This window comes from Cygnus olor, chromosome 2 (assembly GCF_009769625.2).
Source record: "Cygnus olor isolate bCygOlo1 chromosome 2, bCygOlo1.pri.v2, whole genome shotgun sequence".
Lineage (NCBI taxonomy): Eukaryota > Metazoa > Chordata > Aves > Anseriformes > Anatidae > Cygnus > Cygnus olor.
The window spans coordinates 15,525,472-15,551,541 of NC_049170.1; the positions used below are offsets into that span (position 1 = coordinate 15,525,472).

At 39.8% G+C, this 26,070-nt stretch overlaps 1 protein-coding gene across 6 annotated transcripts in view; it reads left to right on the forward strand.

The window, feature by feature from the left end:
* NRP1 (neuropilin 1) overlaps nucleotides 1–26,070 on the forward strand; it is a 112,096-nt gene that overhangs the window by 66,618 nt on the left and 19,408 nt on the right. For 2 of the 6 annotated variants that reach the window (XM_040550382.1, XM_040550381.1), the window contains exons 8-12: nucleotides 12,118–12,273; nucleotides 15,115–15,259; nucleotides 16,838–17,169; nucleotides 21,798–21,942; nucleotides 24,853–24,957. In XM_040550382.1, the coding sequence (XP_040406316.1) occupies nucleotides 12,118–12,273; nucleotides 15,115–15,259; nucleotides 16,838–17,169; nucleotides 21,798–21,942; nucleotides 24,853–24,957 (883 nt within the window). The remainder of the gene's footprint in view (nucleotides 1–12,117; nucleotides 12,274–15,114; nucleotides 15,260–16,837; nucleotides 17,170–21,797; nucleotides 21,943–24,852; nucleotides 24,958–26,070) is intronic. The other 4 variants (XM_040550383.1, XM_040550384.1, XM_040550385.1 and 1 more) reach the window with 2 other exon arrangements.

Sequence of the window (26,070 nt, forward strand, 5' to 3'; positions counted from 1 at the left end):
CCCCACAGCCGTGCCTCTGGCACCCAGGGCTCTCACAGGGCAAACCTCTAGCCCAGCCGCCCCTGGGAATATCAGCTGACCTGGTGTAAAATTATCCCTCTGCATCCTGCGGCAGTTAGGGCTCTGGAGAAAGGCCAGGGAGAGGTAAGAAGTGGCCTCCTCACAAAGCAACCTGGGAGATCCCCTCGCCTCCACTGATTGAAATATCAGTTGTTTATTTAACACTAACTCTCCCGTGCAAGGAAAATATACTTCCATTGATTTAAAACACTTCTATGTATACACTGCTTCACCAGAATGAGAGGGACCTCTGAGGTGGAATTTTCCTTCCACATTTGTCTTCATTCCTTTACATTTGCGGTAACCTACCTTCTCTGTTATTTGCTCCTTTGTAAGTGAAACCCACGAGCATGCATAGTTGATGTAAACTGGTATATAGTTTAGTACAGATTTATTCCTGCACCACTTCTGAAAATAATTGCAGTTCATCACTTGGTGTCTTGACCTTTCATCTATGTCATAGCTTATTTCCTTATCAGGTATTCACTTAAAAATGCAGTCAGTATTTATATATTGCTGCTGCACAGCACATTTGTTTCATTAACAGGTTTATTCTTACATCAGGCAGCTGCTCAGGTTGACTTTACTGAGCAAGTTTATCTAAATATTTCACATGAAAGCCCAAGGAAGTGCAAGTCAACAATGCCTTTTGGTTTTATTCTTATTATTTCTGCTTCTTTTGGAGTTTGATATTGCAGTGAAGAGCATCGTCTTTCTGCATAGAACAACATGAAACCTGGGAAACCTCAGCTTCCCACTTCTTGTAGCCTTTGAAGGACTGCCTGAGAACTGAGGTTCAGAGGCTTTGTGGCAAGGCTTGCCCATCATTAGGGAGCACACTGACATGAAAGTACAAAAACTGTCAGTCCTTTGTCTTCTCTACCACTTAAGAATACACGTTGTGCATGTGGTTCATGTCATTTTACAGTTCATAACTGCACTCCAGAAATTACAAAAAGCAGAGTTAGCTTTGTGTGGAAAAGTGTTACAGTTATCTCATGGTCTTAACATACGTTTGCACACGGGCAAAAAATGACAAAAGAATATTCCTTTCTGGAAATCACAGCCAGTGCAGGCTGTGACACAGTGCAGAACTGGGGTTAATTGACCCAGCAGGATACATTCATACCTTTATTTACTGTGACATGGGAATAAATGGTAGAGTTTCACAAAGGCAAGTACTGAAATTAGACAAGAGGGAGAGGGAGAAATAAAAGGGCCCTACAAAGTATGAAGGTTTTTTTTGATTATTCAAAGTGCTTTAAGAGCTATTTTAGTACCAGAAAGTTCCCAGCCATAGATTTATCACTCTGGGGAGGCTGAAGGGATGCTCAGAGAGCTGTGTGCAGCCGTTGGCAGCCTTATTGCTCCAGAAGTGCAGGTGCAAAGTGCAGTTTAGAAGAAAATCCTCTCTACATCCCACTGACATGTTTCAGCATCAGCCCTAATACAGAGGGGAGTCCTGTGTGGCTTCGAGCAATCCTGCATGCAACATATGGAAGAGCAGCAGAAGCAGAGCCCCTCTGAGCCTCCACCACCAGCCTAATCATTATAATAGTTGCAGTTCTTTCAGGGGATCCATTATGCAGAGATCTGAGTAGTTTGTATATAACTCTGTAATTACCTATGCAGCCACTTCCCAGTCCAGCCCTACATCCCTTCAATGGCTGCAAGACAGATGGCCTTATATAGCTGATATAGCGAATTAAAAAATGTGTCCAGCAAAAGCACTGAATCAGCAACTCCGAAAATAATTTTGTAAATTTGTCTCACTTTTGCTAAATAGTTGGTTCCAGGAGGGAAAGAAATGAAAACCTTTAAATATGCTTTTAAAGTAAATGCCACATAGTTTTGTTGTGTTGTTTGGTTTTTTTTAATCACAACATCTTTTCCTTCTACTTTATTTCACAGAAATTAAAACCACTTAAAAACATTCAGAACAGGATGATTCTTCTCCCTCTTATTTTTCCCCCCCATTCAATGGGTTCATGTGTTTAGCTTGACTCAAACCATTTGTTATTGTTTGCTGATTTTTTTAATTGCCATCAAGCCAAGAAAAAACAGTTGTTTGTGCCATGCTGCTTGGTGGGGGAGCTCTCTCCCGGACACTTCGCAGACCCCATGTGGGCCGAGGCAGCCTTGCCCATCCAGCACCACAATGCATCTGCTCCACCGCAGCCAGTGCTTCATGCAGAGGTGAGGGAAGGTATCTCAAAAGAAGATTTTTCTGTGTCCAGCAGAAATAAATTAATCTACAAGACCAGGCAGGTGTCAAACTGCAGGCAAGGCAGAGCTTAAGGCTAGAAGTTAAATGACTAAGGGTAGTGGTAGAAACACAGTCTTGTGTAGGAACACACAGCTGAGGCAGGTTATAATAAGCAGAGTTGTTACTGAGCTAAAGGTCTCTGCTCTCACGGGGCTGACCCCGGGCTGGAGATGATAGGTTCACTGCTGAGTGCTTTGCAGAGACGGTTGTGCATTTTTATTCACTCTTTCCACACCTGCACAGTAGTATGAAGCTGAAGAGTTCATGAGTCCTGTGGGTCTTTCTCCATTCCGGCATCCATGCTCCAGATTTTCTGTTGTTGAGTTATTATTTGCCTCCCCTGCCCTTGTGTTATTCTGCTTCTCTGTCCCACTTCAATTCTGTTCTGCCCATTAGGTGACATTTTCACAGCAGTAGCAAAATAGGTAAAGTGGAAGGATAAATGACATTTCTCGCAAGTGGTAAATACCTGCCCTTCAGACAGCAATTTGTCTTCTTTCCACAAAAAAAAAAAAAAAAAAAAAAAAGGTATATTTCAACAGAGAAATACTTCCATTCTGCTTCACCTCTAACGTTTTTGTTCAAGGTTTTAAAAAAAAAAATTCTTTAAAAAGTCATCACTGTAAACTTCACGGCCGTCTGATAAACAAAGCCTACTGGCAGAGAATGTGAACCAAACATTAAGCTGAGTTTGGGTTCCTGCATCTTCAACAGCAACTGGCTTCTCCTCAGAGGAGCTCTGTTTACAGACAGCTTCCAGCAGCCAGCGGTACCTGTGCAGTCTGGTCTTTCTCTTCTCTGCAGCCTCCTGTGTTGAACACTTTGGCCAAATTCATTTCTGGTGTTGATCCTCTGAAGTTGCTGAAATGATTAATTTGTCCTATTGCATGTAAAACCAGAGAATATTTTAACTGGTCATATTTAGGTTATAGATGATTGTAGTAGGGACTAAGGTGGCTTTCAGCCTTAACACAGACAGCAGCAGCTCTTCCATTACAAATCCTATTAAGTTCAAACTGTGGGCTGAAGGGCTGACAGAGCACAGAATAATTTTAAAATGCTGTTATCAGGCTGTAAAAATTAACAGTCCATAGTGGTGCTCCCCCTTTCTGTGATATGCTTAACTAAGAAAATACATCCTGTGTTTATTTTACAAAGCCACAGCACTTAAAAATCAATAGCTTTGCCCTTTACATAGACAGAGATAGAGCAACTTTTAGAGAGACAAGGTGGGAGTACACAAACCAGGCACCCTGCTTTGGCCAGCGAAACCCTGAATATGAGATCCCAGCAGCTGGAGTTTGAACACGCTTTGCTGAGAGAAGGGCAGAGCTGAGGAGGAACCAGTCTCCTGCTTTGCTTTAGCACCAGAGAAGTTGCGTTGGTAGTCACCAGCCTGCAGCATCCCTTCTGTTGTCTCCATCCTCCTCCTCCTCCAGCATGGGACAAAAGCACCATGCTCAACAGTGGGTCTTCCAAATCACAGCCTCAGAAGGATTTCATCCACATCTGAAGCTATGAGGGAAACACCAAACAGGACGATCTTGGCATGTATAGCCTCTCTCTTGTTTTTCCCTGAACATTTACGGTGCCTTCACCACACTATGTAACTGTAGTTACCTGACATTTTTCTAGAAAGTAGCAGAAACTCATATTTTTTTAAAAAGTGTTGACTTGTTTGGTGACCCAGTAGTAAATTAAAATCATCATACACAATGTGTATGAAATAGAAAATCGAATTTTGGTGCAATGAAACTGACAGTTCCATTTAACAGAGAATAAATGAATGCAGACTCCTGTGGATGACTGACTGATTTAAAGAGACTGCGGCGATTTTCTGAGATGAGAAAACTGATCACAAAAAAAAAAACACATACATTTCTATGTGACACAGGTTATATACCTATTCCAATTGCCAGTGAAATTTGGCTTTAAAAGTATTAAATCTCAGATGCTGGCATTTTTCCACATTTTGCCGCTACTTTTATAGAAAACCCAAAGTTTGAACTTTATAGAAATTCCAGTGACTTCAGTGGCACTTTTCTCTGAATCCAGTGATCACAGAGTCAGATCTGTCTTCACTATCAAGGTCTGAGACAGGTTTAATTCTGCATAACACATCATACCCTCACATGATGAGCTTCCTACACAATTAACATAGGCATGCTGCTAAACAGGAAGAAGCAGAGGTTATTTCTGGGTGTTTACGCATGTGTAATATTGTACTTACATTTAAAATGCCAAAACATATTTCAAATCTAGCCCTGCTGCCTCTACCCCCTGATTTCAACAGGACAGCAGCTGGAAAAAAAAATGCTCCATGAGAACTTCATAGGCAAAATTCAGTGTTTTCTACCCAAAGCCCAGTTATTCACATGTGAAGCAGTCTGATAGAGAAGCTTTGGATTACTTGTTTCCCATTTGTGCATTAGTTGCTCAGTACACTTGGGGGGAAAAAAGTCCTACAATTATGTCCCTCTCTCAGAGAAGAGTGGTTCTGCAAGTATTGCTATAGAGTTTCCCTTTTCTATAGTTTCTAACACAAACTGGGGAAGGTTACATTCAAACTGCACTAAATAGTTGTCTTCATTCCAGATCAGAGGATTAAGCTCAGGTTTAAAATTAAATGTAAATTACAAATAAGTATTCAGAAAACGTTAATTAAAAGTATTACGTTCCTGACTCATTTATGGCTCAGCAAGGGTTCCTAAGTATCTTAGCTGGAGAAAGGGGCCATTCACATTCCTCCTTTTTTGACCAAGTCATTGTAAATGTCTTAGGTTATCCATTTGCAAGTTAATGTAGTGCTGAAGCAAAGGTTTTCATTTTAAAGAAGTAATATTTCACAGCAAGATATGCTCCTGCAAGACGTAAAACAATCTTTTTCTAAAGCACTGGGAGTTAATCAGCCTTTCTCTTCATTGCTACAGAGAGGTTTCGAATGGCACAAGATGCTGATTACTTGGATCCCAGAGTCTATAGAAATCCCAATACTATTACATTTTCCTCTCTTTGTTATCAGAGTTTATTGTATCTCGGTGTTCAGGTTTTAAGTAGTTTTGAAGTAAGAAATAAATTAAGAAGAAGGTATTTTCTGAGCCTCCTGAATAACGATCACGTCACATCAGAGCCCTACCAGGACGCATAAGGTGGAGCTTGGGAATGATCGCTCCCTGCCACTGCACGGGCACCGGCTGCGTTTCGCACAATACAGTTAGCCCCGTCCAGGGGAACAGGGCATTGCCCGAGCTTCTACACCCAACCCCTTCAAAGCCTCACACTCAACATATCGTGCAGAGATAATGTGTACCAGTGGCAGCGCTTCTCTCAGCCTACTCGCAGCATTTCTCTTTCACATTTGATCTTTATAGTTTCCATACTGGAGCGATTTGGTTTGCTGAATTCTGGAAATGTCTCAAGTTGAAATGCTAGTGTATTAACCTGCTGTACTGAGTCTCTTTTGTTTCTCTTCACCAGAGTGCTGCTTGCCAATTTTTACAACTACAGCAGATTTTACTATTCAAACAGAACCAGATGGAACACCAGTTCAAAGAACATGTCAGAATTAAATATTTCTTTTTTAATTAGTTGCTTCTGATTTATGCAAAAAAAAATTAACATAAAAGTGGGAGAATGTGCCATGAATCCAGATGCAACACAGCCCACACAAGCATTATCTTTTCTCTGTCAGAGACACAGAGGCCTTTTCTTTCATTTTTTCTTGTCTTTTCTTTTTTCCTTTTTGTTTCTGGATTTCATTTTTCTTATACTTTCTGCATATTTTCTTTCTTCAGCCAGCCCCATAATGATGACCAAGGTTCTTTTATGTCTGTCAGTCATACGTTTTCATGACTATCTTGAATATTCTCTTGGAGAAACTGGCTGATCTGCCTCTGCAAAAATAAATAAATAAATAAATGAAATCACTGAACTCAATACTGCAATCCCAGCATTGGTATCTCAATGCGATAGCCTGCCTTGAATCAATTCTTTGTTTTCAGACAAGGAATCTTTACGCTCACGTTTTTTCTGCTGCAGAAAAGCATTTGGGCAGAGGGCAAAGAGTGTGAGGAATATTTCAACTGCTAAAGAAAGTTCATTTCCTTTTCTCTGCCAAGCGTTCCTATTTCTTTGGCAAGAATATTTGTTCGTCTTTGCTTTCATACCTTCCCGTTTTTGCCAAGTCACATAAGCATCAGTTCAGTAAAGCATACTGACTCAGGGCAGTTGTTTAGCACAGGCTAGAAGTTGAGCGTGTGATTAGCTGCTTTCTCTTCTGGGGCTTTCAGTATGTTGCTGTCAAGGTCGATGAGAAAGACTTCAGTGACTCAGGAGAGATCCTACTAACAGCATTATTTTCATCTTGCTTTGTTTATGGAGCTGTCACAACACCGAGAATCTTGCACAAAAGTCTGAGATGGTTTATAGGTTTAACTACTTTCACTTAAACTCAGGATGAATATTCACACCCTGTCATTAATCAAGGAGTTGTGCTCTTGTAATGATGACTTATTTCAGGGATGAAGACTTTTGGAAGTAATTTTCCAACCAAATTAACAAAACTCCTTTCAGAATTTCGACTAGAGACTGTGCCATTTTTATTTAGCATTATAATCTTTTTTACTTCAAGCTCAATCAATAAAAGAATTAAGTGATAGTTTTGTATACATCATGGGAGAACATGATTGGTCAAAACAACAGCAACATCTAATAAAAAATATGGGCTTAACTAATGAAAAAGATCAGATCTTGCTTAATTAAAATATTTGACAGAAGAACAGTGAAGCATCACAACAGTTAATCTAACTCAGAGCACTGTATGCTATCTAGGGAAATGACACAGTTCTCTAAAAATATTTACTTTGGTGTGTTGTGTCAAGTGATGGATTATACAGCTTTTCAAGCCACAAGAGATGCCCACAACAAAAAGCTTCCTGTTGTTAATCAAACTCCAGCACTTTGTCCTTTATTTTCTCAGGCTGTTGAGCAGACCTACAGTAGGAGTGTTAAAAGCTCATGAAACTGCTCCCTTGCTACAGCTCCCTCAATGACTGTATTTTATTTAGCAAGGCAGATTTTCATTCTGAGAATAAGGGCTTCCATACAATGGCATGGTTATGTATGACAACAGGGAGAAGCAATATTCATTTCATATCATGCATGTTGTGTGCTGTTCGTTAACCAGCAGTTTGCTAAGACTTGCTACATGATATATTGTGCAGAGCTAAATGTTATTCTTTTTCCTTCTCCTTAACTGCTCTCAAATCAAATGTGCATGCCACCACTTGCATGTCTATGTCTTACAAATGTGTCACCCACCCACATTTTTTGGAGACAGTAAGACAGCAATAAAAATATTTTTCCTGGATGCTAAAAGATATTGCAGAATAAATAGTAGGGAAATAATTCATATATAGAAACCACTACTGTCTTGCAATATGATTTCACAGGAAATAAATTGATTTTAGAAAGAGGAACAACTGGGGCTTTTTTACATGAACATTTCTCTCCAGGTAAAAAAAATACACACTTGAGATATTCCTCATTTCTTGTAAGTTCAAGGCTCATTCCTTTAGGCAGGTCTGCTCCCAGTCTTGTACTTACCAATAAAGGTAGTCACATTGCAACACAGGCAATTTGTTGGATAAGGCCCTAAGGCACCATTTTCCAGAAGGGAGATGCTTTTTAGTCTGAATGAAGGCGAGCAAAATTTTGAAAATGTGTCAGTGTACTACAGTTAGTTAAATCTAAAATTCTGGTCATGGAAATGAAATGTCATGATTTCAGGCTTGGAGACAGCTGCCTATCTTGATCACAGCCATACAGCATGCAATAACTTACAAAATCGTTTGCATCCTGTAAAATAAATACCAGATGTTTGTTTATCATACTTGCAGAAAGTTCAGTGTCAAATAATTGCAGGGAAATGCATTTGATGTTCATCTTCAAAAGTACTGTGTTTCATCACCATATCTCTCTGCAGTTCATTTTTACATGAAATACAAGTTCTTGAAACAAAAAGGACAAGAAGTCCAAAACAAAAAGCTAGATGTTAAGGATTCATATTAATGTCTTGGCTGGCAGTGACTGGATCTGAGAAAAATGGTTTACCTCTGGTCATGTAAACACTTGGAGACCTCTGTTGAGAGGACATATTAAGCTGACTGGAAATTTCATGACTCATGAAGCAAAAGTCTCCAAAAAGCATAGGAGTTCCTAACCATTTGGTGACACGTCTATACTAGAGCTACTAGCTACCACTCTGCAGTGGTTCCTGTGGGTAACAGTACAGAAGAGCTGTCTTACCTCTGTTACATTTTGGTACCTTCAGATTCCAGTCATTATTAGCAGTTGACATGGTTGAGCTCCAACCCCGAGCAGTCCCCTTGACATTTAAAATGTGTACTCTATGCACAATTTTGCATTTTACAAAAGGTAAAGCTAAAAAAAAAAAAAAAAAATTCATCACAAAGTGATTAATGAAGATGAGTTTAACAGCTTCTTTAAGACGTTTCATGCAGTTTCCAAGCTAGTCTTCTACATAATTTATTTCTATCCCCTTACTTAGAGAAGAAGATTGGTAAATTTAGAACTTGATTCACAAACACACTTAGGCACTACAGAGGGGTGCTCAGCGTCGCAATTCTGTTTTTATGCACCTGGAGAGGAGCAGTTCCTCTGGAGGCCAGAGCGAAGAACAGCCAAAGGGATGAAAATGCCTTAAGCTCTACCTCTCCTCTGGACCTCCGTGCTGAGACCAAGCTAGTACTAATTCCAACCCTTCTGCTTCCCAGCTGCTTAACCCCACCTTTTTTGTATGCACTGTCCCTCTCTCACAAAACACTGATGGAGAAATGTGATTCTTTTTCCTCTATCAACTTGTGAGCAAACATCCCTATGCATGCAGCAGGTCCGGGGCTGCAGCTTGCCTCTGCAAGGGATTCGAAGCTGCAGCAGACAGTTGAACACTCCAGCCACCTGCCCCTAGGTGAGCTAGGGCTGTTGTTGACATAGCTCCGGTTTTGACGAAGTACATGAAGATTGGCTGATCTGGGGAGAGCACATCTACATGAAGAGATGTTCTTCCTAATGATAGCAGATGCCCCCCTCCTACATTGTATTTCGCAGTTACCAGGGCCAGGAGCATGAATTGCCTCTTCCTTACCTGTAGGCCAAAAAAAAAAAAAAAAAAAAAAAAGGAGGCCTGCTCAGAGTCTCTCTCTCCCAATAAGCTGTTAATTTCTGGCAGGAGAATTTCTGCCTACCTTTTGAATTCTGTCAGGTTTTTTAGATTAAAGTATTTTAGGATTTTCAATGCCCCAAGATTTAAGGGGGTATATTGAATATTGGTGCCTGGGCCTAAGCAAAATTTGAGCGCCTGAAGTTCTTTGATGGGACAAGCATGAGGTGCCTGAACAGCCAGTGATCAGTAGCTGTAATTGTCCGTTCAGGCATCAGCTAATCAAATCTTCCCCTAAATCCCCCATGTTAAATTTTAACTTGTCCTCAGATGTCTAGAACTCTTGCAATAGGCCATTGCTTGACTTTATTCACAATGAAGTACTTACTGTATATTAAAAAGCCCCTACTAGAATCATTTCAAATCAGTTGGAACGGTACAGGCTTGGGACCCTAATCATTTCAAAACTGAAGAGCTGTTTCAAATTGTAAGAGAAGCAGATCATTTAAATAACTTAGCTCTGCACTCCCTCAGACTTCCAGATTTTCAAGTGCACTTCAGCCTGAAAGTGAATGTGGTATTGGACATAACTCAGTGCAGCACACTTTACAATCAGCAGAGTACAGTTTGGAGAGCATTTGAAGTTAAGCTGAGATTGCTCAGTGCAATGATGCCCAGATTCCCCCATTAACTTTCAGATTGCAACAATCTAACATCTGAGACTCTCCAGTTACTTTAAATCACTTGATTGTTTTTGTAAGGCGGTGCTCCCATTTTTTTATTTTTTTTAAAGACTGAATTTTTTTTTTTTTTTTTATCAAGACAAAACAAAATGTTGCAGTATTTCACCTCCAAAGACCAAGGCTGAAATATTTCATATAGACTTTACCAGCTTTAAAATCTGTGGCAGGGGCAGCAGCTTTGTGCTGAAAGCCAGTTTTATTTGTCGCACACAAGGCTCCTATTCTTGGGTTGGAAGACTTCAAAATGACTCGTATATGACATGGGCATTGAGAAAGCAGCCAGCCTGTCCTCAGTAGCACTTCCTTCAGCATTCTGAGAGAGAATGCAGAGCATGTTGATTTAACCGCTCCAGCGCCTTTGGATATATGACATACATCCAGGAAAAAGGATGCCTGTGGGACACAGGGGACCTATATGCTGCATCCTGCATGCTTTGGAAATAATGAGAAGGCCTGAGACATTCATAGGACATTTACATGAGAAGGGTTAATTCAACCTATTATTGTGCTACTAAAGTCTGGACAACTGAAGTTGAGGCAAATTAATTGCTTTGATTGATAATTTGTGAACAGTGTAATTTTGTGTTGAAATTAAAAGGCTTGTTTTAGAAAACAAAGAGAATATTCTAGCTGTGGAGAAGGCAGGGTGATTAATTTGATTTTAATCGGTTTGTTGCTATAGCTAAAGAAAGGAAGTAAGGAAATGGCAGGTGTTTCATACTCTGTGGTTATCGACCAGGCAGTGAGAAAGTTTTGTGCCTAGTTTCAGCCATTTGGCAGCTGGGACAAAGGCTTCTTTTGCTAGCAGAGCTGACTTTGGTAGCCATGCTCTGGCACCCAGCATCATCCTCCCAGCTCAACTTCAGTGATGCCGTGAGATGAACTAGATGAGGAAACAGATCTGTATTGCAAATAATTTAGGGGGGAGAGTAAAGGGGGGTTAACCCACATCAATTCTCCATTTGGTTGCAATGTAACCTCATGAGGGAAAGAGAAAGAGAGAGTGGTGGAAGAAGACAGAAAGCCTCCAACGTGCATTCGTGTGCACACCATAGCCTCCATTTCTCCAGTAAGTTCAAAATGCCAGTGTTTTCTAATGACTGAAGTTCACTACAGTTGTCAGTTGGAAGAGAATTATCGCACTTGTGTTAATGCTGCCTTCTTTTTTTCCTGCAAATACCTCATACAGTGCAAGCTACATTTGCCTTTTCCCCTACAAATTACACCATGATTCATAATTATCTTGTGACTAAGTAATACACTATGGGTTTCTTTTCTCCCTGTCTGTTTGCAAGTGATGAGCTCCTGGGTTTCAGCAGAATTCTTGTTATCGTTTCCTAAGTGCATGGCTTTGATATTGTACTAGTAAATTTCATCCCATTTCTAATACTCCAATCTTCAGGGTCATTCAGCTCTCACTGCTTTACTCTCCTCTGTATTGGCAATGCCTGGCAGCTTTGTGTCCTCAGCAAATTTCATTAGCATCTATGCAAGATAGTTAATGAGAGTATTAAGGAAGATTGTTCACCAGACTGGTCCTTGAGGAACTTCACAAGTAACTTGTCTGCAATCTAGTGATTGCCAGTTGCACTGATAGGGTTTCTGGTTCCTCCCCCATAGAGCAAAAATAAATCTCTGGCATGTGGGTAACACTCCTGAGTGATCAGGCAAATGTTCCTGTCTCCTGTGAGACACTGTTAGCAAAAGAGGAGACTATGACCATGTTGCTGTCAACAATATGCTGCAATTTCCCTTATACAAATCCTTATTATCTCTGCAAAACATGTGGGGATGGTGGGGGTCACGTCTGCAGCACTGCTGTTCTCTGGACTGATTGACCTCACATCCCCATTCGTTCATTACCACAGGTGGATCTAGGCCTTCTCCGCTTTGTTTCTGGAATTGGGACCCAAGGAGCCATCTCTAAAGAAACAAAGAAAGAATATTACCTGAAAACATACCGCGTAGATGTCAGCTCCAATGGAGAGGACTGGATTACACTTAAGGAGGGAAACAAGCCTGTTGTAAGTCTTTTCTCTTTTACCTCTCTTTGTCCAAGGAATAGATTACTGAACTCTTTAGTTACTATCTGTTCTAAAAAAATAAATAAATAAAAATAAAGGTTTAATCAGCATGATCAAGGTTCACAGTATCCCAAATCCAAAAGACAGAAACTGTCTCAGTAGAGATGGGCCACAGAAATTATTTGTGGGCAGCCTCGAGCAGGTGAAAAGGTGCTGCATCGCCCACTGTAGCCATCAGAATTAGAGTGGTTTGGCTCATTTCCCTGGAGCGTGCTGCTGTTTCCCAGTTTGCTAGAATTTCCTGTGTGACCTTGAGAAAACAATATGGGGGACCTTTTAAAAAATGTATGTATGTATCTGCTGCAAAGCTCTGGATATGTGTGGTTTCAGTACCTCAGCATAGCCCTGCTGTCTTGCAGGAGTGCTACCAAGTCATTAGTAATTTGTTAGACATCTAAGCATTTCAGTGGTGGAGGTCATGCAGGCAGATAATTAGGCATACCTTTCCATCCTTATAGATTTTTATCACCTTTCCATTTATCAGTGCATTTACTCCTTGTGACCCCCCAATCAAACAGCTTTAGACACTCATAAGAAAAATCTTCATTATCTGCTACCGTGAGCATAAAGCTTGTTACTGAGAAGTCAGTTCTGCTCCAGCTCTCACGTGAATAGTCCCAGTGAGGCTGTGCCTCCCTTTCTGCCTCACCTGGGACATACCCAGGGGCAGCAGCCCCAGCAACTGCCAAGGGGCTGATGAAACTGGAAAGGTTTTGTGCTGACTCTCTTCAAAAGAGCTTTTTTGTGGCCCTTCTTCAAGGATTCAGAATGGCTGTGTAATATTAAGTTGTCAGTGTAACCATATCTAGCTGTAAATATTTGGTTACTGGTTTGTCCCTTACTCATCTGTAAGTGCTATGCCAAGGCTGCTACACTTATCTAGTCAAAATGGTAGCAGTGATCAGCGTGTTCATCTTTCTTCTTTGAAACACTTTGTAAACAAACAAACCAAATAATAATAATAATAATAATAAAGAATCCTGAAAGCCTCTCTTTGACAGGTGTTATCCTGGTTTTACAGTTGAGAAGGAACTTTAGAAGGTCACATGCCTCACTGTGGGCACTATGTAATGATTTGCAGAAGTACAATATCTGACTTGCCCGAAGTCACAGGAGGAGCCAACACTGCAGCACGTACAAGACACAGAGTTTCCTGGCTCTGGTTCCCGTAATCTGAACAAATGCCTCTTTCAAATTCAGACCATGCCCGATTTTCATTATCAGCTTCAATTTGTAAACTCTCCAAGAGTGTATTTTACATGAGTTTCCATTGTACGTGCTGTCTTTAATTCATAGCAAACTGAACTAAATGTCTCATATTTGTTCAGAGGGTTTATTTAAAAAAATCAGGGTTCTAAAATAACAATATTTTGCTGTTGATTAGGACAAGAAAAAAACTGTATAGTCGGTCTCCCTCTAGTATCTTTACTCAAATCAAAAGTTAAGGAGGCTTGGCTACGGAAAAATGACAGGCAGCCACCAATGTCCTGAAGGAAGCCTCAGCGAGTTGTGCACTCGTCAGGAGCTGTGTGCGTTAGGGAGACTCACAGCCTTGGATAGGGGCACGCCTCGAGAATGGCAGCATGTCCTTCAGAGAAAAAAAATAATAATAATTGCTGAAAAGAAATGTAGATTCATTTAAAATCTCTTGCTGGGTATGAAACTCCGATATTAAATTATTTAAGAAATAACCAGGCCTGATGAGCTGGCAGCTGTGTGCTGCTGGCCTCCGCTGCAAATTAGTGCAGTTATTGCAAGTAACAAACAGGAAAGTAGACACCGTATCTAAGAAATGGAAGAATATCCCATAAAAAGCCAGAGGCCTGCGGCCCTGGCAAACAACAGGAAGTCGGTTCCTTCTACGTGAGAAAGAGGCAGGAAGCTGAATCACCTTCTTTGGACTAGAACATTGCAAGGTTTCAGCTCTGCTAGGAAGGAGTGTGTTTGCAGGATCCTCGACATGAAAGCACAGCACAATCCTGTCTCTTCTCGTGGAAGTCTTATTGTTCATCTGATCTGCCCATTAGCCTCAGGGGACTCAGAGAAAATCTTAGAACCTGCTATATAGATTGTAAATAGACTTCCATCTCAGTATGCAAGGAGATAGAAATACTGAGTGTTTGTTAAAAGGATTTAAAAACAAAAGGTTAACACAGCAAGGGTTGCACAACACACTCAGAAAAACACTTAAGTCCAAGGACAGCAAAACAATACCTGTTTTTAGCTTAACTCCATACAGGGATTTTTACATGGTCTAACTGAAATCCAAACCTTTAACTTGGGCATGAGGTTTTGTAGTTTTTTGCATCGTTCTGTGAGTGTGCAAGGAATAAAACTCTCCTAATTGGGCAGTGAGAGATTATTCCAGGACATGGCAATCCTTGATTTGCAAAGAGCTGCATACAGACCTGGGCATTAGGAATACATTAACATTGGCAAGGAGTGGACAGAGCTTTGCTGTGTTCAGGGAGGCTCCTGCTCTCCTAGTGGCCCTGAGCTCCCCTGGTCTGCTCTGCAGCGTTATGGTGTGCTATGCGACGTGGCAGGTGTCAAGTATTTTTTTAATATAATTGAACATTTTTTCCTCCTAAAGGAAAGCTTATTTTTCTGCAAAATTGTGTTAGCAGTTTAATGAGATAGCTCTCCATGAAAGTCTTTTGTCTCATCCCCCACGAAAATAAACCTGGCTAGACCTTGTATCACTAGTATCTGTAAAGCACAGAATTATAAACACCATTGAAAAGAAAATCTAACATATATACTTTTTCTTTCCACACAAAGGTGTTTCAAGGGAATAGCAATCCCACTGATGTTGTTTACAGACCTTTTGCCAAACCAGTTTTAACACGGTTTGTGCGAATTAGACCTGTGTCTTGGGAAAATGGAGTATCGCTGAGATTTGAAGTATATGGCTGCAAGATAACAGGTAGGTCTTGGGAAGGATTTTAAAAACAAGGGAACTTGTTGTGCCTATGCTGTATATTTTATTTGTATTACTGAAATGCATCTTCACTATTTCCACTGTGGTCTGAATGTAGATATGTAAACAAACTGAGAAAGAAAACCCAACAACACAAACATCCAGTGTTATCTTAATGTTGTTTTAGCATTCTCTTTTAAGTGTTCGACTTTAAGAAGTTTAATAAATAAAGTGCAATTACTTTTCATGTAGTTCTTTTACAGCTCCATGCAAATTACCTGAGATACACAGCTATTTTCCAAATTCACCTCCTGTTTTCCCTTCCTTACCCTCCTGTCCCTCTCTCTCATGACTGCTATTTGTAGTTTGATCTCAGCAGATTTCATATACATATCTAGCTTTATAAACACTGCAAGGTACAAACCCTGAGATCTGAAGCCTATTCCAGCATCTAGACATATAAACCCAGTTTCCCACTGGAGCTCACTTCTTGGAATGTAACTCCTTTATATCACACAGACACCTACCCAAATAACCGCCCAAGATACTTTCTGAGGTAACAGCAAAAGGTGTTCACTACCATGAAAATACTATCTTGAAAAAAATAAACAGGCACAACCAAGAATTATTTTAGACTCCTACAAAAATGTATTAACATTTTATATGTAAAGTAAAAATAATCTTCTATAAAACCTTTTACAAGGTGTATATTAAAGAAGATGTTAATTATTGAGTATTTTTATAAATCTGATTTTTCTATAAAATGTCATTTTATAGTACTTAATACAGTTTACTGACACTAATTTTTAGTAGTTCTATGATTTTTTTCTTTCCTTAATGTCTTTCTTCAGTCTTGAAAATGTTTCTTAGTACTGGCTGCCATGGAGTAGGAAAATAAGATTAATGAATACAGAGTTATAAAATTCCAAGTCAATCTATGAAATCCTTCCAGATTAGATGAAGGTAAAATCAGTAGAAGTGGTATTAGAGTCTATATTGGAAATCTTCATTCCTTGTTAGTAGCTTTTCCTACTTTCAACTTATATTTATCTGGGACTATAACAAAAGTAACTATTTAGTTTCTGTGTCCTTTGAAAATGCCTGAGACCAAAGAAATGCAATAGAAAAACTGAGGTACAACAATAAACTGTATTTTATAGAATATATAAAAGATTTCAATTTCCAGCATCATAAGAAATAAGTAATCTGCAACTGGGTTTTGGCTGATTTGGGAAATTTTCCCTAGGGAAATATTCACAAATTCAGATGTGACCCTGCACTCTTTGGCTTAGCAAGAAGAATAGAAAACAAGAATAGAATAAGATTTTTCTGATCCTTTTGGTTCCCATCAAGCCAGAAATACTTGTGGTATTTTGGTACTTCCATTTCCTGCCAAAACTAGGATGTGCAAGTTTGAACAAATGAAAATTATATACAAATCCAAAAACATTATTTTGGATATAAGAAAGAAATAAGAAATTGCTTATGAGAGTTGAAATGATTGATATGTCCTGTTTCTGTTTTGGTGTTTGTTCAGATTAACTATTTAGTTCATTGGGTTTTTTGTTTGTTTTTTCTTTGTAGATTACCCTTGCTCTGGGATGCTGGGTATGGTGTCTGGGCTCATTCCTGACTCTCAGATTACTGCATCTACTCAAGTTGATCGAAACTGGATCCCAGAAAATGCTCGCCTCATAACAAGCCGTTCAGGTTGGGCGCTGCCACCAACTACTCATCCATATACAAATGAATGGCTTCAAATAGACCTTGGTGAAGAAAAAAAGGTGAGGGGCATAATTGTCCAAGGAGGCAAGCACCGAGAAAACAAAGTATTCATGAAAAAATTCAAAATCGGCTACAGCAACAATGGATCAGATTGGAAAATGATCATGGATTCCAGCAAGAAAAAGATAAAGGTAAGGAGGATTTCTCTGCATGGGGAGGAGCACATATTAAATTTTTATACCTTTATGTCTGATCTTGGAAAGGCACAATGTTAGGATGAAGCTAAACAGGAGGGTTTGTAGGACAAAAACACTGAAGGGATGCTGTGGTAGTGGTACAATGAGTGCAGGAGCTGATCTCAGGACATTAACCACTCTGGCAAAGGTTTTGTGTATTCAGCAGCTAGTTCAGAAGATGACTTCTGCCAAGGGTGATGCGCCTCTTCAGCCCCTAGGTTACTCCAAAATCCCATGTAACTGTAATATCCAGCACTACCAAAAAAGTAGAGTTCCATCTGCAGTTTTCCACTGACTGTGAGTGAGCTTATTTGAGACACAGAATTATTTTTCCTCTGCTTCTTTTTTTTCTAAGCAGCTGAATGAGGATGGTGTTATTTAACTCAATGGGGTACCTGTTGGATTTCTGAACTGCCTGTAGGCTGCTTTGAGAGCTTCACAGGCTCTCCATGATGGTCTGATCTAAGTCGCACTGCAAGAGTGATGTCATTTTTGACGTTATCCCATCATAGGTGGAAAGTACTATTGTACTATTACAAGTGAAGCATCTTGGTGCGTGATTGGGAATAAAGGGCAGCTGGTTTGTAGGATCAAGCAAAAACCGCAAGGGATTTACAGGGAAGGGTCAAATGAATTGCTGGGTTAAATGACAAGAAAAAGAAAATGAGTACTCTCCAGAAAAGCTTCTGAGAATGTACCTACTTTGCTTTGTCTTTGAATGTATACTCTTCAGGACATAAAATGTACTGTTTAGAAAATTTACCCCAAATCCCATTCATTATTTTCCATCTAGTTTTGCTACTGTTGCTCAACGAAGTGTATTTTTGCCTTGAGAGTCACAACCCTTTCTCAGTCCTCCTTCCTTTCCCTTGAGGGAAGCAGTGGGCACACACAATTGTTCAGGGACTGGTGCTGCAGTACTGGAAAGATCAGGGAATCTGATCCACCAGAAACGTGCCCTCAAAAGGCAAATCAGTACAGTGTTTGGCAGACGGAAACCTTGAGAGTTGTTCCATATCTTAGCTGTGTCAGTCTGGAAATTAAATGTAAAAGCTGTTTTGTTATAGAGACTCTTCAATTGGGCAAACCTATGTTTCGTTAAAGGAAAAGCTGAGTGGGCCCAGGGATGTAGCTTTTCCAGGCACATTTGGTAAATATTGGACTTCATTCTCTCCTGTTTTAATCTCACTGAATATGTCTGCATTTTCTCACTTCTCATCACTTTTCATCATTTGTTTTGGGGATTAAAACTAAATGAATTCAGCCTTTGCAGTCAGCTCCTTTCTCTTGTTACCATGAGTTTTGACTTCATCATAAAGTGTGAAGAGAGTGTAAATCAACAATGGGATCTAACCATTTTCTTTCTAAAATAGATGTTGTTTTGACATGTACATGAGCACTGTGGCTCAATGAGGGAAAAAAATAATGCCATATGCTTTCAAAGCAGTGCGCCGTCTGCTGCATGGCTTTCTGTTTTCTAATACAAGCACTTGCCATCATTGTCAGAAGTTAACGGTTTGACAAGAAAACTAGAGTGCTAACTAACACACTGAGCCCATCCTCAGCTTTCATCACTACCAGAAATTAACTTTCAAAGATTAATGGAACTAGGAGGGCTGGAATTCAAATCTCTTGTGGCCTAATTATAATCCTTCCCCAAAATTCAAGACATTTAATAAACTTTCCTCCAAAGCACAAGTTTTCTTTAAAGAGAATTAGATAAATCCTATGATTTGGGAGTCTGAGGGATTTAAAATGTTAATACTGGAATGTAGTATTTTTAAATGTAAGTAGAGCTGGATGGGACAGAATGCTATAATGAGTCACAGCAGGAACGTGGATTAGAAACAGCCCTACTTTATGAAATGAAACACATCGTTTCACTTGGTTAAAGTCTTGACTTTCAATAAACAAACAACTGCACGTTAGGAAAAGAAAGAGCAATGACAAGCTAAATGTAAAAACAGAATATGTCCAAAGGACGAAACATCACCTTGGTCCTCAATGGAATCTTGTCATCCATACCTGTAGCTCCTTCCATAGGACTACCATAACTCTTTCCTCTTTAGCTGACCCACTTTCCGCTGTTTTTTATTGTGCAGAATGTTTCCCCCTTTAGCCTCTATCAAGCACACAGAGGAGTGAACACCACTCAGATCCTCAAATGATCATGCACAACTCCATACTCATTTCAAAATCCAGCTGGTATTTGTTCTCCAAAGTCTTGCTCAAGCTTACTCAGTACATTCATCTTCGTCTTCCATACTTCTTTCCTACTTCCACTTACCGACTGATGACCTTTTTTGTTTTTCACACCTCCTCTGGTCATGTCTTGCACAAGAAACTGAATATCCTGCCATCTGGAACAACCTTTTTTAATTTCTCTGCCATATTTATTTTGATTTAAAAAACTATTAGGAAGACTTTTTTTCCCTCTTGCTTATTTATATTCTCTTTTGTTTAGCAATTATTTATTATATTTGTTTTTGCAGTGCGAGTAGTATGCAAGAAGTAAAGCGATTTGTGACATAGCCTATATAAAAGACACTCACAAAATGAAGTTTTACTGTATACTTTTTTCTCCTCCCCCACAAAGAATATCAGTATGTGTTTTAAATGAACAGTCAAAATTGAATCACAGGCAGCTCTGCACTACAAAGGACAATGATTCAATATAATTATGATTCAATATAATTCTAGATGCCTATTGAATTCTAATGTCTATGTGTCAGTACTCCAGTATTGATGTCTTTTATAAAACATTTTTCATTATTATATGTTGCTATTAAGACTACTATTAAAAAGGAAGCAAGGATTCCAAAGATACATGTGTCTGTCTACTTTTTGCACATAAAAAGGCATTCATTCTTTCTCATATGGTAGGTAGCTTTTCTGATCATTTGCACTACAGTGCTGTTGAAATATAATAATATATAATTGCATGTTAATTAGATCTGACAGGCCATCTACATGTGAATTCTTGACAACTGTCTTCCATGCACTGTCAGAACACCAGGTCAGCCAGTGCCCCTTGAAGGCACCTTGGAGATAAGTCTTCCCTAGGAAATAGGAGCAGAAGCATTAATGTAGAAATTATTTCTTTTAATCCAGTTGGTCATAGCCACCCATCATCATTGGCTTTTGTGACTGGCACTCTAACCAAAGGCCAGAAGGGATTTTGGACCATTGGTTCATTAAACAGATGCAGAGCAAAAACAAGCAAGGCTTTTAGGACTGCACTAAAAATACAAGAAGCGATTGGTTTTACCTATGCTTTTTTTCTGTCTTGGACAATGCAGCCTGTTTTTCCCATGGCTTCTGTTTTCTCTGTCCCCAGGTCAATAGGAAGAGTTTATTGCAGGTTGGGTTTTGTTATCATTCAAAATGAAAGACAGACAGGTGGTGGTTTCTTCCAGAAGAAAGCTTCAGACCTCACAGCTATGTGTTGGAAGTAACAGCGCTTCTAAACAATTCATATAAGTTAGTTTTAATGATTTGTAATTTAACTAATTCGTACAAAGAAAAGTTGAAAACACTTTACTTTTACTTCATCGTTACATGCATTTTCATATATTGTTCTTTATTCTCTATAAGATCTTCTGGAGTTACTTTTTACCATAAAATGGGCTAAAAATAACTGTTTGCCTGTCTTGGCTCATAAACACTTCATGGCAAGGACTGTTTCTTTGTACAGTTAATTCATTCTCATGACCGATTATCTCCATGGATGCACCCAGGGTGTTGCTTTAAGTACAAATTATAACATGTTCCATATGCAAAATTTCACTGACGGGAAGCTGAAAGTATAAAACAGATGCCATTGAGAGCTGTATTATGGCTGAAGAACCCAGAGTGCAATTCAGACAAGAGATTTTTGTCTGAAATGTACATTCGCTGACCTGCCTTACCCATCAGATTATATTGCAGTTTTATCAGGAAGCAGCTTTCTTCTTTCTTTCTTTCTTTCTTTCTTTCTTTCTTTCTTTCTTTCTTTCTTTCTTTCTTTCTTTCCTTCTTTCTCTTTCTTTCTTTCTTTCTTTTTCTTTCTTTTTATTCTTATTCAATAGCAGTCTCACTGGAAGAACTCTTGCAGCTACTGTTCCTGGAGTTTAATTTATGCCTTTTGAAATAACTACAACTTGTGAAACTCTGTCACTGGGGGAAATCAGATTGAAATTTTCTCTTGAATAGTTGGATTATTGTTGTAACCACTTAAAAGGTGACAGGATCTTCACCTCAGTCATTTTTTTTCCCTAAGAACTGTTGAAAATGTCACCCAGCTAAACCCCAGATCAGAGCGTCATTTAAAAACATGTCTCATTAAACACTCAGCTCTTCTTATGACCCTGATGGATTGGTTGCTACTGAGTTTATGAAAAAAGAAAAATGAAAAATGAAATGCGTTACTTTTCCAAGAAGCTTAAACTGTGTATTTTCCGTTCTCATTTAGGGCAGGAAAGTCTGACACTTATTAAATGGTTAGAATCTGGCCTACATCTCACCTAATTAAAAAGCTAGAGAATGAAGAAAATGTTGAAAATATATTTTCTTTTTTAACAAGTAGCATTTGTTATGCTTTGCAGACTTTTGAAGGAAACACCAACTACGACACACCTGAACTGCGGACTTTTGAACCTGTATCGACAAGATTCATCCGTGTCTACCCTGAGAGAGCCACACATGGAGGACTGGGACTGCGAATGGAGCTGCTGGGCTGTGAACTCGAAGGTAATTGCTCTGCTAGAGATGAATGCACTTTATTATTTTCACACATACATTCTGTACTTGGACTACTGCTGAACACTGCTGTTCCTGTACAGGCAGCATGTTGGACTCTGGCTTCCGTGACTGCCATTAGTGCTGTTTCTTGGACTAATCAGTTCCTTCTCTGCAGACATTTGAATATGCCCAAGGCACAAATATTATTCTTTCTCCCATTCCTTTGTTGAATCACAGGGATATTCTCCACATGGTTTTCTGTTCCCTTAAGCAACCTTATGATTATACTTTCAAGAAGCATAGAGCTATTACGAGAAAATAAAGGAACTTATATTTTGTGTTACCATGATACAACCCAGGAAGAGACATTTTCTGAGAATGCAGAGGGTGTGTTGGACTAAATACAGCAATTATGCCTCCTGCTCCTTCAAACAACGTGAAAGTCGCACCAGACAGTATAGTAGACAATGATTACTTGTCTGAATAGGGTCTGTGCTCTTCTTTTTGGGGAGCAAGGGAGGTCCCCTTTGTTCCATACCAAGCTTTAATTTTGCAGTAGTATGTCAAGAGATGAAAGACCAGGAAAAACAAAGTTTAGACATTTATCCTTGGGCTGTTACGTGAGGTATAATAATGCTTTGATTTTTGTTATATAAACAATAATTATTTAACATCGTAGATAACTACATGAATTTCACATTTTTATGTGGTGGATAACGTTACAGTGGCATGGGTTATAAATCACAGAGCTTAACAATACATATATAGTAACAAAACACATTATTGGGGGTTTCTTATGATACCTCATAAAGAAGTAGCTGAACAGGCTCTCAAGATGAATGAAACTGAATGTTCTGCCTCCACTTCTTTCTCACCATTTCATTCCCAAGGCAGACAAGTGGGAAGTATTTTCTGTGAGAACTACCACGTTCTGTGTTGTTTTTTAGTGAAGGCCAGACTGAATAAGTGTGGTTTTTACTTGTCCCGGAAGGTGGGTAGGTTGGAAATACTTCTTAGTTCCTGCAGGAAGTCCTCATTTCCTGTGGGAATTCTTAGTTCCTGCAGACTATTGTGCTGCTTGCTCAGAAAAGAGAAAAGAAAACTCAGCACCTGCCCTGTGTAAACTCGCAACCCGTGGGTAACGTCCTCCTGCCACAGGGGTCCTGTAGCCACCTAGACGTCAAGAAGTGAACCCATGGACCACCTTACAAGAATGTGTTACTCAGTGAGATGGAGGAGCCAAAGAGGAGACTAACTAGGCAAAATGCCTTTGCTTTTGGGGAAACTGCTTCACCAAGCATAATGTTCCCCTGGGGCACATTACTTGCATTTATCTTCCCACTGTGGTGCACTTCTGAAGGTAGCTCACCTGTAGGTCACCCATGGACAGGCAAGGTCAATTTCAAAGCACCCATGGGAGAAGCATAATAAGAAAACTTTGTTGTATAACTGTGTCTTAAGGAGGGAGTTGAATGAAGAGAAGTTACTTGAGATTTCCTGAGGAGGACAGGAGCTGAGATGAGAAGAGAAGCATAGAGATAAGCACAGACAAGAGTAGAAATCAGCTCTCCAGCAGTAATGAGCAAGGGGAAGCTTTGTGTGCTCAGAGCATCCCAGGGGGTTTATATGAAATGGTGGCAGAGATGTAGGCAAGCTTGAGGCTATACAGGGGCATGAAGACCAAGATAAGAAATTCAACTTGATGTAGAAAGCTAGAGGGAGCTCCCAGAGGGGTTTTTTAAGAGACATGGGGAACAGACACTCTGTATAATTCATAACAGGTAGAGAAGTGTTTCTTAAACTAGGGCTAGATTATACCTGTAAAGCACAGATTGGGGTCCTTGTTTCAGCCCACAATATAGCTACTTCAGAAACTACCATCCCCTCTGACATTATCAGTCTAAGTGCATAGGGTCTTGTGCGGCCAGTGGACTCTGGAGGCAGTAGAAGGGCAAAGAAGAATCCACGGAAGAGAAGCATTATTGTATAGCTTATAATACAGTAAAGCATTGTTAATGAAAATAACAGTAGTCGAGAACAGGCAAAGCCTGGACCATGTTCCCAGCCTGGTTATCTTAAGCCAGGGAACTATACTTAGAGCATAAAACTTAAACATAACACCAGGTATCTGTATCCTGATTTTCCAGATGTGATATGTTTTGCAGACACTGGGATTTAGATATATTTTCTGGCATCTTTCACAAATCTCAAGATCTTAATTGTAATAACGAAGGTCAGATTTTACTGGTTATGCAGCAGCTACCGGAAAGTCATCACCAGTGAGAAGCAAGCAGGTGGCCAGGAGGGATGACTGACATCATTGATGTCTTACTTATTTATAACTTCAACAAAAACAAAAGCAACTTCTTCCAGATCTTCTCATTGAGCACAAAGTGATTCTACATCACATTGCCTTCCTGCCACTGTTACCAGGACTCTGCTCAGACATTTCCTCTCTTATACGTGCTCTGCAGAGAGATTTCTTTGGCAATGTGGTAGGTGCTGCAGAATCACCACCTTGAGCACGCAGCCCTCCTGCTGCCTTGTACAGGCCTACTCACAGGTGCTTTGGCCATGCAATAAAATGATGGGTTTTCTATCCTTCCCTGAGACTCCCATTTTGCCTTGCCAGACCTCCACTCCTGTTTTTTAGGAACAAGTGTTCATCAGCCAGTCCAGGGCTTTGCTGCACAGCTCCACTCAGCCCTTGAGCTCAGACACGGCAGAGTGCCCTAGGGCAGGACGCAGAACAGGTACTTTCCATTGCAAAGAAATGCTAACTAACCTGCAAGGTAGAGTTGCTCCTTTCCTCAAAAACAACACATGATGACAGCATATGATACTCATTAAAATGTTAGTGCCAACTGCATGTTGATTCTCCAGCACACTTTTTAACTGGGCAACTGAATTTTGTTTCAGCTCCTACAGCTGTTCCTACCGTTTCCGAAGGCAAGCCTGTAGATGAGTGTGATGATGACCAGGCGAACTGTCACAGTGGCACAGGTGATGACTACCAACTGACAGGTGCAGAAACCATCCTCATTCCATTGCAGCTTCATTGTAGCTCATACCCATCACCAGTAACCAGCTAAATGTTTGCACTGATTTAATCACTCAGCATAAATGGACATTGGTATGCAGTTTGTATTGTCAGTGCTGTCAAAACATAGACATCTGCCTTTTACATATGACAATACTTTTGATTGTTTTCTCAGCTATGTAATTTTTGAAGCAAATAATAGTGACTAGTTGGAACAGAGGGCATATTTTTGAGCAGGAATTGTGTCTAATCAAATGTCCTAATCAAACTTCCTCTTATTAAGAAAAAAGATGGACAAACCTTTTGAGATTTATTGTCTGAGACTGAAGAACTCAAAATGAAATATTGTTTAAGCTGAAGATACTCTTCCACACCTAAAATTTAGCATAGGACTCAAATATCAGCCCCAAATCTTTCTCAGACAGAAACAAAGCAGATTTGTTTCATCAAAGCATACTCATACATACACCACCGGAAAGACTTCCATGAGCTTCCCCACCAGCACTGCATTACAGCCACAGAGGGGCTGACATTCTCCAAACTGCCATCACTAGCAGAAAAATAGCAGGGAGGGACATAGCGTAGTCTGCATGTGGAAGGGAGAAAGCTTCTTAAATTTCCTGTGTTCTCACGTCTGCACCAAACCACTGTCCTTCTGATACAGCTGACACTGCACCACTACATTTTTTCTCTCTTCTTGGAGGTCACTTGCTCCACATAGCTCTGGGCCCATTTGAGGAGATCTTTCTGTAGCAGATCCATACTGCTACAGCAGCTAAGCTTATTTTTGGACAGAGCAACACAGGTTATTTCATCACTTCTCCCTGGTGTACTTATCTAATAAATGTTTATTACTTCTTATATCCATGACATAAAATAGTATTAAAACCTGGCAATAGCTGTCCAAGAGGACTTTGAGAAATCTTAGGTAAGAGAGAGATCAGCTTTTTGGAAGCAGCCAAGTAGAACATCCGACAGCAAATACAAATGAAAGTGCAGTTTCAGCTTTCTGAGCTTTGCCAATGTCTCATGTAAATGCATGTTGCAAATCAAATATTGAAAAACAATTCTTGAGCAGAAAAGACACTGCACAGTCA